At 47.2% G+C, this 11,124-nt stretch overlaps 7 protein-coding genes across 7 annotated transcripts; 4 read left to right on the forward strand and 3 right to left on the reverse strand.

Annotated features, from left to right (window-relative positions):
* Positions 1–199: 199 nt before the first annotated feature.
* On the reverse strand, positions 200–418 carry N7478_012768 (uncharacterized protein; the record flags this gene model as incomplete). The annotated part of the gene is made up of 1 exon (XM_056928978.1): positions 200–418. The coding sequence occupies one exon, from the start codon at positions 416–418 to the stop codon at positions 200–202; it is 219 nt and encodes a 72-aa protein (XP_056772340.1).
* A 324-nt stretch (positions 419–742) lies between these two features.
* Positions 743–1,168, reverse strand: N7478_012769 (uncharacterized protein; the record flags this gene model as incomplete). Its single annotated transcript, XM_056928979.1, has 1 exon — positions 743–1,168. One exon carries the CDS (start codon positions 1,166–1,168, stop codon positions 743–745), a length of 426 nt encoding a protein of 141 aa, XP_056772341.1.
* Positions 1,169–1,985: 817 nt separating this feature from the next.
* On the forward strand, positions 1,986–2,825 carry N7478_012770 (lipoyl(octanoyl) transferase LIP2; the record flags this gene model as incomplete). Its single annotated transcript, XM_056928980.1, has 1 exon — positions 1,986–2,825. One exon carries the CDS (start codon positions 1,986–1,988, stop codon positions 2,823–2,825), a length of 840 nt encoding a protein of 279 aa, XP_056772342.1.
* Positions 2,826–3,507: 682 nt separating this feature from the next.
* Positions 3,508–5,325, forward strand: N7478_012771 (putative lysophospholipase; the record flags this gene model as incomplete). Its single annotated transcript, XM_056928981.1, has 3 exons — positions 3,508–4,489; positions 4,558–4,922; positions 4,999–5,325. 3 exons carry the CDS (start codon positions 3,508–3,510, stop codon positions 5,323–5,325), a joined length of 1,674 nt encoding a protein of 557 aa, XP_056772343.1.
* A 392-nt stretch (positions 5,326–5,717) lies between these two features.
* N7478_012772 (uncharacterized protein) lies at positions 5,718–6,290 on the forward strand (the record flags this gene model as incomplete). Its single annotated transcript, XM_056928982.1, has 1 exon — positions 5,718–6,290. The coding sequence occupies one exon, from the start codon at positions 5,718–5,720 to the stop codon at positions 6,288–6,290; it is 573 nt and encodes a 190-aa protein (XP_056772344.1).
* Positions 6,291–7,150: 860 nt separating this feature from the next.
* Positions 7,151–8,123, forward strand: N7478_012773 (DODA-type extradiol aromatic ring-opening family dioxygenase; the record flags this gene model as incomplete). The annotated part of the gene is made up of 3 exons (XM_056928983.1): positions 7,151–7,154; positions 7,210–7,340; positions 7,398–8,123. 3 exons carry the CDS (start codon positions 7,151–7,153, stop codon positions 8,121–8,123), a joined length of 861 nt encoding a protein of 286 aa, XP_056772345.1.
* A 1,003-nt stretch (positions 8,124–9,126) lies between these two features.
* N7478_012774 (WD40 repeat domain-containing protein) lies at positions 9,127–11,004 on the reverse strand (the record flags this gene model as incomplete). Its single annotated transcript, XM_056928984.1, has 1 exon — positions 9,127–11,004. One exon carries the CDS (start codon positions 11,002–11,004, stop codon positions 9,127–9,129), a length of 1,878 nt encoding a protein of 625 aa, XP_056772346.1.
* Positions 11,005–11,124: the final 120 nt, after the last annotated feature.

The following is an 11,124-nucleotide window of genomic DNA, read 5'->3' on the forward strand; positions in this document are numbered from 1 at the left end:
TATAGAGAAGATGGAAGATTGGTGAGGGGATCTAGATCATTATAACCGCCTTCAAGTTACTCCCGCCTATAATAGGCAAGCATTGAAGTCATCAGTGAAGTCATAGGCAAGCAGAGAAATCAATAACAGATAGTCAGGCATCTTCGCCAGCTTTATCGCCTTTCTCGGACTGAGAGGCAACAACGTCGTCAAACACGGCCTAAGAGGCAACAATGTCGTCAAACACAGCCTTCAGATCGCTCAGCCAGCTAACAGCGTTATTGTAGAGCTGGAGCTGCTTCGCTGAAGTCTGTCCGGCTGCTTCTTTGGCACAAAGGAAGAAGTGCACCTTCTGGGCACAAACAATCAACTTGTCATTATGAGCGGCGAGGTCAGCCTCAGCAACAGCTATCCTTTCGTAATGATGATTTGGCAGCATATTATTGGAGCCATAATACTACCATGATAACCACTTCCATATGATACCTACTAGTAGCCACCCCGGATCGAGTAAAATGGAGTTGCTAATATACTTTCTGCATGACTGTATAGTCAACTTTCTTTACTGTATGGAGCTATATCACCCATGCATTTTAGCGCTCCTCCTGAGCATACGGCGGAATTAGTAGATATTTCCGAAGAGCTCAGAGAGCATAGCCGTCCGTGCGGTGTCTTACTATGTATTTGAGACCGTCGGCCCTAGCCTATAAGCATATAAATTGCCACTTGAGATAGATAGGCGTGGATGTTGGGGTATCTTTCTTCACGTATTCATCGGCAGTGGGATACTGGTGACATTATTCCCGATCTTGACCTTAAGGCAGTCAAATTGAACGCAAAGATCCTGCAATGGATCAAGATCAATGGTCGTGAGATGTTGAGTATCCTCGATACGGGGCTCGGTCAACATCCACGCAATAGAGATATGGAAGTTGGCCGAGTAATCTTGTTGATGGGTAGAATCGCCGACTGAAGAAGCATAGAGAGGTGGCTGACCAACTCGGGCCAGAGCACGATTAGACAAGCCCAAGAGCGCGTTCAAGGTATTATCCTTTGGTCTTTGAACGTGTAACACTAAGAACCAGCGGGTTCGGTCATGATTAGGCGCCCACATCAAGCGGTCGGGTATCACATTGAATCTGCCAGGAGATAATATTAACGTTGGTATTGGCAAGCCCGTTTCCAGCATTCTTGATATCTCGGTAGAAAACATTCATAACTCACGGTGGTATTTTAGAGCCCTCGATAGCTTTTTTTACCGAGTCCATGAATAGGCTGCGCTGCTCAGTCCGAAGGACAACGGAGCGTGATAGACTGATATGGAGTGGTAATTGTGCCCCCAGGTCACTATTGAGAAGGCTATGGATTCTTAATTGATTTGAGTGCTCTTTAGATGGAGAAGGTATCAAGTCTTTTAGGAGAAGGAGCTCCTCTTTGGAAGGATACCCTGTCACTATCAGTATAACCGCGTCGGTATCCGTGAATGAGGCGGACTTACATTCCAGGTACAGATGCGTTGGCCAGTTTCCTTCTACGTGAGGAATGACTCGCTTTCTGCCTCCGTGAAGAGTTGGGTCATCTTGAACACTGACGCGTGTACTCGAGGCATATAAATCGTGAAACGTTGGTGGAAGGGGAGGAAGGTCTGAGATGGTTTGAATATTGTGGCGGGGTCTTTTAGGTGGGGGAAGTTTGGAGTCGGAATCTGAATCAGAGCCGGAATCAGAATATTGAACTAAGGACATTCGATGTGACTGGAAGAGTAAAACCGATAGGAAGAAGGGTTTTAGGTTGAAAATGATGGTAGTTCGAGTTGAGGCTGTTGTGGAGTAGAGAAAGTCTATCGAGCTTATCGGAGACTCGGACCTGATAGCTTCTCCGCAACTCAAAGTTCCTTTGGCCTCACCAACTCCGAGGGAAACCAAAACGCCCCAATTCGCAATCCCCAATTCCTTATACCATATACCTCAAACATATACCCAACCTATGCGGAATCAATTGCGACCATGAGGCTTGCTCACCTTCATCTACCGCATACTACGCCCTTCGCGCGCGTCTCCGACCTGCAACAAGCTCTTACAACCCGCTTCCTCACCCACAAGAAACTCGCAGGGTCAATCTCTTCACAGACACAGCCTATAGTTCAAGGCAATGCGCCGCCACCAGATCCCACTATAATCACTTTCAGCCCGAACCCAGTCTACACAACCGGTCGCCGCGACCTACCACCCTCCAATACCTGTCCCTACTCAGCATCCAATAATATCTCCCTTCCACTACCTCTCGAACCAATTCGCTCCCTTCTCGTACCATCCGGTCCAAGCAATACCCCCAAAGCAGAATACCATCCTACCCTCCGTGGAGGACAAACAACATACCATGGCCCGGGACAAATGGTCGCATATACAATCCTTGATCTTCGCCGCCTCGGTCTGACGCCCCGATGTCACATCCGTGTTCTTGAAAATAGTGTTATCGATATACTGAAACATTACGGAATACGTGGGTTTACAACCGCTGATCCCGGTGTCTGGGTTCAAGATGGCTCAGCGGAAAAGAAAATCACCGCCGTTGGGGTCCATTTACGACGAAATATCAGTAGCTTTGGAGTTGGGCTGAATGTTACAGAAGAACCGATGTGGTTCTTTAAGCAGATTGTTGCCTGTGGACTTGAGGGGAAAGAAGTAACCAGCTTAGAGGGACTTGGAGTAAAAGATGTCGGGGTTGATGAAGTTGCGGAGGGTTTTGTGGAGAGGTTTGTGGAGCGCGTGAATAGGGATTTCACGGGAGAAAAGATTAATGAGGTTTATTCGGTCAAGGAGTCTGATTTACTGGGGTCTTCTTAACTGCAACAAGCACTACTATGTATGAAAGTCGAGATAGCTTTGTAATATACCAATTTCTAGATTCTATGCAGCCCTAGAGGCTTTGCCGATCCCCACTAGTATGTCTATGTCTTATTAGGCACGTCGGCACAGAGTATGGGAGTGCTAACATTTGAATAAGGCTAGTTCTATGCCTTCTTCCTTACTTTATTTTCTTCTTTTCTCGTGTTTTTGGGGCAAATCTCTTTCACTAGATCCAAAAACAAAGTTTAAGCATCCGCTCTCTCTCGATCTCTCTCCAATCGTACGTAATACATTTGGAGTCAAGTTGGGGTTTCCACAAATGCTCGGCCAAACCAATCAATCACGATCTGCTCCGAAATAAGGTCCATGAAAATGCCTACCTAAATTGTCTCGGTCTTGAAACCTTCATCCAACTAGAAAAAGAAAAAAAGGAAAAGTGCGACTGAGAAAGAGAGGAATTAGAGACGGAAAGAAAATTTCTCGCCTTATCGTCATCACCCCGCAATCCACCCATCTCATCAATCTCGGAGTTTTTTCTATTATAAATTGAGGGGCAGTTAAAAAGTCCAGATAATACCAATTACGACCTATTGAGTGGGATTCCGTCTTCAATCTTCACTGCTCTGGGCTTGTCCTCTGTTCTTACTCAAAGATCATCTCGGCTCCGCAGAACACCAAAATGACTACCACAGAGGCTAACCTCCCAATAATCGGGGATGCGCCATCAGATGATACGGCTCAAGAATCGAGGGTGTTAATCATTATGACAGGCGGTACAATTTGCATGCAGCCATCGCCATCTGGGTTTATTCCTGCCAGAGGCTTTCAAGAGAAATGCATGGCCCGTGTGCCGTCCTTCAATGACGGCGCCCTGTCAACCCCCATGGATGTCATCACCGACTCAACGGGGACTGTTCAGACTCATCCAAGTCTGCGGACACCAATCACAACCTATGGCCGGCAGGTGCGGTACACAGTCTATGAATTCGAAGAGCTACTTGATAGCAGCTCCATCGATGCCAAAGGTTGGTCGCAAATTGCTGAGACCGTCTTCCAAAACTACACGCTCTTCGATGGATTCGTCATTTTACACGGCACAGACAGCCTGGCATATACCTGCTCTGCATTGAGCTTCATGTTGCAGAATCTTGGAAAGCCTGTTGTGCTCACAGGGTCACAGGCACCAATGCTAGAACTGCAAAATGACGCCACAGATAACCTACTTGGATCATTGGTGGTGGCGGGCCACTTCATGATTCCCGAGGTGTGCTTGTATTTCAATAACAAGCTCTTCCGTGGTAACCGTTCTACCAAGGTGGCTGCAAGTGATTTCGCTGCCTTTAACACACCCAACTGTCCTCCACTGGCTGTCACGACCTCCATGCGTACTAATGTGAACTGGGACATGGTACATCGACCGACAAGCCTAGCGCATTTCCGGATCCAAACCAATCTTGACACCACTCATGTCGCATGTCTCCGTATATTCCCGGGTATCAAACCGGAAATGGTGGATGCTGTATTGAGACTTGATGGGCTCCGCGGTCTCATTTTGGAGACTTTTGGGGCCGGCAATGCTCCATCTGGACAGGACAATGCTATGATCAACGTACTGGCTAGCGCTATCTCAAGAGGAATTGTAATTGTCAATATTACCCAATGTAAGCTCCACTTCTCCACCTCGCATTTACAATCATGCAGACCCGAACCCCGATATTAATCCTTTTAGGTCTTACTGGAAGTGTCAGTCCTGTTTATGCTACAGGCATGAGTTTATCTCGAGCAGGTGTCGTGGCTGGTCTTGACATGACCACTGAGGCGGCTTTGACTAAGCTTGCCTATTTGCTTGCTCTGCCGGAGTCGACGCCGGAGTCTGTGACCAAGAACATGTCTGTTTCGCTACGCGGGGAACTCACCGAATCTTCTCTGCCCATTTTCCGTCACCCAGACGGCGCCTTACCTGAACGTGTGCAGACTCTCACCATGTTAGCCTACGCTATCGCCCAGGGTGATCTTGACAAAGTGCAAACGATCATGAAAATTGAACATCACTGGCTACTTAATGACGCCGATTATTCAGGCAACACCCCTATTGTAAGTAATTAGGTGACCCAAGTTACTGAAGGGCTTGGATTGTGCTTCTTACTATGCAAATACTAATTCGTGCCAGCACTTGGCCGCCACTTCTTCTACCATCTCTATCCTCCACTTTCTTCTCTCACATGGAGGGTCGGTCCATCTCCGCAACCGCAACGGCCGTACGCCATTATTCTTGGCAGCTAACGCTAATCTCTCGGACCATGTACTACTTCTCCGGAAATCCGGGGCTCATCTGCATTCCGATGAGCGCCCTGCCGCTGAATTACTAGCCCGTCGCCGACCGGGTGTCTGGGGTCTTGCAGGTATCGATCCCCGAGAAAATAGCCAGAGGGAGTTGAATGAGGACTATGGTGACAATAGGCGAGGCCAGCTATTTGCCGGCTCAGCGCCATCATAAAGAACGGAAAGACAAGAGGCTATCTTAGTTGTTCTTGATTTATAGACTTAAAAAAACGTCCCATAACTTAGTGGATTCGGACTTTCTTGTTACCATATGACGCTAATTAATTTATAAAATGACATAAAAGAAAGGAAAAATAAAATCAATCAATTCAATTACAGGAACGGGAGCCCGGGTATAGTGGATCCCGACCGAGTGCATAACGTGAGAACCAAAAAAAGGTGGAAATTCGCCATCCTGACCCTTCTCCGCACTCCACAGCCGCGGGGAGTCAAGACCATCCCTCCACAACAAGAATCTCCCCAGCTCTTTCTTTGATTTTCCAAATTAGATTCAAAGTCTCCCAAACTGACCGCGCACCGGTCATCCACCCCCCCTCCCCCCCAGCTATGCACGTCCCACTCAATCGCCTAATCATTCTCCTGACCCTCCTCTTCACCCCCGTCCTCGCCGTCGGCCCATCATGCTTCAAAGTTGTCTCTGCCCTAGTCGGCCGCCCAACCCACCTATTCAACAAATTCCAGAGTGAAATCTGCGAACGAGGCTGTCAACCCATAATCCCACACTGGGATCTCTGGACCCGAAACAACACCTTCGTCCCCGCAGTCCGCAACCTAATGGAACGCATGAACGTCCCACATCAAGAAGAGCAGCTTCTCAAAATGGGCGACGACGTGGCGGTCATAATTAAACAAAGCTGTGCACCGCTCTTACACGGTCGGCATATTTGCTCGGATCCAACTACGCTCGCGGATTTTGGGAATTGTTTCAAGCGCAACTTTTTCAAGGCATCGCTTAAACATCTTCCTGTTTTGTTACCCATGGCATCGGATGCTGCGTGCAAGGAGCAATATAAATTCCTACAGGGGGAGGAGCTGTGGGAAGAGACTATTCCGCAAAATATGAGGGATTATGCTAGTGTTTGCGACAAGTTGGGTCCCTTTGAGCATGATGAATTGTGAATATCATTCGGACTGGCATTTTTAGATCGGCATGTACAGTTGATGCTGTGAGTTATGTATTTCACCATCTTGAATGTTGCCTTTATGGAATATACCCGGCGCCTAGGACTTTCTCGGTACATTTATTTCACTATATAATACATACTCTTATCCATGACACATTTCCACAAACGCAGTGATATATGAGCCTTAAACTCACTGGCAGCGATCTTCATCAATTTTGTGGACTGAGTTGAATGTGTTTATTGCTTGTCTAGATCGCACCGTTACTCATAGAAGGCGAAAGAAGCCATAAACGAGCCCTGGATGCCAATAACGACCCTTCCAACGCATTGAAATAACCGGGAGTTCCCCAGGCTAATTGGAGTCTGACGATATGATATCGTTATCCAAAGATCCAATAGCCAACCATATTACAAAGATCAATGCCTTGAAATTGACTTTGAGAATAGCCGAAAATCAAAACTTCTATGCAACATGCAAAGATGGAGATAGTATTGTTTGATATTTATGAAAGACTCAAGTCTGACCTTGAGTCGACGAAAACAAAGACTACCGACATAAATCTGCAAGTTTTCACCTCTCTCGATACACTCAATAGAAGGTGCTAAAGAGCATCAGTCATATATTGGCTGGTGCAGGTATCGGGATGTGGGGAACCACATCCGACTCCCCCATACGGAAGCTGCGACGATCGGGAATCTGGGGCTGTTCTGGATCCCGGTGGGCACTCGGGAACATTAATACTTAGAGCACGCATAAGATTAATTTGATGAAACCTGGAGACTTTCTTTTTCCTCTTTTGAAATCGATTGCAAGCTTCGAAAGTTCAAGTTGAAGATCTGAAGCCTTTTGTCAATATGAGTATGTAACTGTCCACCACCTGATACCTATATAGCACCACTAACGACAAGATAAGGTCTGACACCAGTACATTTCTTCTCTCATGGCTCGACTATGATGCTAGGAGAGGAATCCGAAAGTGCAGATTACTGGAAGAAATGCGGAGATGAAGCCTTAGCACGGAACATCAAGGGTGTCGTCGTGATGGTATGAACTGAACCAATTCATTTCGAGATCCAGATGAATAACTTAAACAAATATTAGGGCGCACACTGGGACTGCCTAGGCGACAGAATTGAACTAGCCACAAATCCCAACCCCGCCAAAAGTCCAGTGGCATACGTCAAGCCCGAAAAATACGTGAACTACAAATTGAACCCAGATCTCGAAACCAGTGAACGATGCATCAAGATGCTAGCCAATGAAGGCTTCAACGTTGGCGGAAACAAAACCTTCGACTGGATTCACGACGTATACCTTATTCTCATTCGCATGTTCCCAGCCGGATGTCCACCCACGACCCTAATCTCCGCCAACGCACGATTTGATCCTCATTTTCACATGAAGATCGGAGCAACGCTACGACCGTTACGTCGAGAGAACTTTCTCTTTGTGGGAACTGGTGGTGCAGTTCATAACCTATATCGGAATCGATGGGCACCGATGCTTCGTTTCCGGGATAACTTTGCCATGGAGACGCCGCCGGAGGATTGGGCGATGGAATTTCGACAGGCTGTGGAGGATGTTATTACCAAAACGTCGGGTCCACAGTTACGTGGTGCGTTGACTCGACTGATGAAACATCCTCGGTTTAGAGATGCGCATGCTACTGATGATCATTTTATGGCTGCTCTGTTTGTGGCGGGGGCAGCTGGTGACTCTGAAGATGAGAATAAGCCTGCGGTGATGGGTGCTGAAAATTGGGAACTGACTAATATGTGTAACTCGCAATTCACGTTGGGTGCATGGTCCAGAGAGATTCCTGTTTGATTTTCTTTTCATAGTTTGCTGCACATATCATTGCTTTTTGTTAATAGCTTCATAATTTACTGTCGAGAATCACAAGGTTAGGATACTCAGTGCTAAACCGTAGATTATGATGTTGATTGGAACTTCGATTCCAGTCTTATACTTTGAAATTTGTCATGCATTTTTTCATTTTTCATTTGAGAGCCTGGAACAATATTACGAGTCTTGAACTATTAAGACACAACAAGAGCTTGCGGAACTTTTCATCAATTAGAAGTTGTCAATTTAAGCCTCTGCAACCTCTTGAGCTTCTGTAAGATCTCGACTTTCCTCAGTTCCAACAGCAAGTCCTCTTCATCTTCCTCCTCAAGATCCCCTGAAATGCTAATCAAGGGTATTTTCGATGATGAGACTGCCCGAGTGTTATCTCGCAGTTGTTTTTTAGCTTTCAGTATGTATCTTGAAGGATCAACCACGTCAGAGATCAAAGGCGAGTGGCTTACAGTCATTATCGAAATCGGCTTGACCGATACACACTCAATCACTCTTTTCTGGCCCCACTGCCAAGACCTTAGCGCAGATCATTTATTGGGCTGGCCGCAGTAAGTTGAGGGCTATTGTAAAATTAGGTTTGTAAAGTACTGTAAAGCAGTTGTAAATTTACATAAGATGCACGAAAAGTTCATGGAATTCCATAGAAACCTAGAGTAGGTCTTAGTGGGTCTGCACAAATCATGCGAGCCGACAGCACCTAGCAGGCGCTCCTGATTGGTGTTTTACCAACATATTCTACATTACTTGATTGATTTTGGGAGCCAGCTATTTCCTTAGGGGGCACAACTGACATGGGAGAAAACAATCAAAATAGGGAACAGATGGATATATGTACCTAGCACCGCACTTTCGCATCTATTCTGCATTGCTCTTAGCACACTACTGGCATTATTCCTCAAGCATACTGAGATTTTGGGATGTGGATCGTAACGTTGCATGAGATTGAAATATACCTAGGGTTCGCTTATTGCTAAGGAAAGAGATGCGACAATTTGTGGGAATCAAAGTTAAATATTAGTACTCTTCCCGAACTACAGCCAAGAGTCACGTTTGAAACGGACACGACAGAAGTTATTGGCCGGTAATCGGGCGGTAGCCAAAGTAGATTTCCAGAGTTCCAAGTGATCCAGGTTTTATCGGAACTTACACCAAGTCCTTGAATTTGCGCGTGTTGAGGATCGATGTTCGTGGGCGTTGTATTTGAATTAGAACAAAAACGAACAATGCCAACATCAAGTTCAATACAGCCAGCGGGAGCATCGAAGGATTTGATTTTGACAAATTGATTAACAAGGATAGTCTGCACGCATTGTCCGGTGCTGGCATCCCACACCTTGACAGTTTTATTGTATGAAGCAGACGCGAGGAGCTTAGAATCATGGGAGAAGGTGACTGAGTTGACCGATTCGCTATGACCCTCCAGGGTCTGCACGCATTGCCCGTTGTTGGCATCCCACACCTTGACAGTTTTATCGTCTGAAGCAGACGCGAGGAGCTTAGAATCATGGGAGAAGGTGACTGAGGTGACCCATTTACTATGACCCTCGAGGGTCTGCACGCATTGCCCGTTGCTGGTATTCCACACCTTGACAGTTTTATCGCCTGAAGCAGACGCGACGAGCTTAGAATCATGGGAGAAGGTGACCGAGGTGACCCATTCGCTATGACCCTCGAGGGTCTGCACGCATTGCCCGTTGCTGGCATCCCACACCTTGACAGTTTTATCGCCTGAAGCAGACGCGAGGAGCTTAGAATCATGGGAGAAGGTGACTGAGGTGACCGATTCGCTATGACCCTCGAGGGTCTGCACATATTGCCCGGTATTGGCATCCCACACCTTGACAGTTTTATCGCCTGAAGCAGACGCGACGAGCTTAGAATCATGGGAGAAGGTAACCGAGGTGACCCATTCGCTATGACCCTCGAGGGTCTGTACGTATTGCCCGTTGCTGGCATCCCACACCTTGACAGTTTTATCCCATGAAGCAGACGCGACGAGCTTAGAATTATGGGAGAAGGTGACTGAGTTGACCGATTCGCTATGACCCTCCTGGGTCTGTACGCATTGCCCGTTGTTGGCATCCCACACCTTGACAGTTTTATCGCCTGAAGCAGACGCGAGGAGCTTAGAATCATGGGAGAAGGTGACCGAGTTGACCCATTGGCTATGACCCTCGAGGGTCTGCACACATTGCCCGTTGCTGGTATTCCATACCTTAACAGTTTTATCGCCTGAAGCAGACGCGAGGAGCTTAGAATTATAGGAGAAGGTAACCGAGGTGACTGATTTGCTATGACCCTCGAGGGTCTGCATCTGCACGCATTTCCCGTTGCTGGCATCCCACACCTTGACAGTTTTATCGCCTGAAGCAGACGCGAGGAGCTTAGAATTATGGGAGAAGGTGACTGAGTTGACCGATTCGCTATGACCCTCCTGGGTCTGTACGCATTGCCCGTTGCTGGCATCCCACACCTTGACAGTTTTATCGCCTGAAGCAGACGCGAGGAGCTTAGAATCATAGGAGAAGGTGACCGAGTTGACCCATTGGCTATGACCCTCGAGGGTCTGCACACATTGCCCGTTGCTGGTATTCCACACCTTAACAGTTTTATCGCCTGAAGCAGATGCGAGGAGCTTAGAATCATAGGAGAAGGTGACTGAGTTGACCGATTCGCTATGACCCTCCAGGGTCTGCACGCATTGCCCGTTGCTGGCATCCCACACCTTGACAGTTTTATCGCCTGAAGCAGATGCGAGGAGCTTAGAATCATGGGAGAAGGTGACTGAGCTGACCAAGTCACTATGCCCCTCGAGGGTCTGCACGCATGCATTCCAATGCTCCGCCATGGCTGGTTTCGCAGTTAACCAAAGCGGCTCCTCCTTTTCGAATTGTACCCTAGTCATGCTACTAGTAGGGCTAAAAACAATTGCGGAATTATATACCTGAAGTGGATAATCTTCGATCCC

This window comes from Penicillium angulare, assembly GCF_028827245.1.
Source record: "Penicillium angulare strain IBT 27051 chromosome Unknown utg000012l_segment0_segment0, whole genome shotgun sequence".
Taxonomy (NCBI): domain Eukaryota; kingdom Fungi; phylum Ascomycota; class Eurotiomycetes; order Eurotiales; family Aspergillaceae; genus Penicillium; species Penicillium angulare.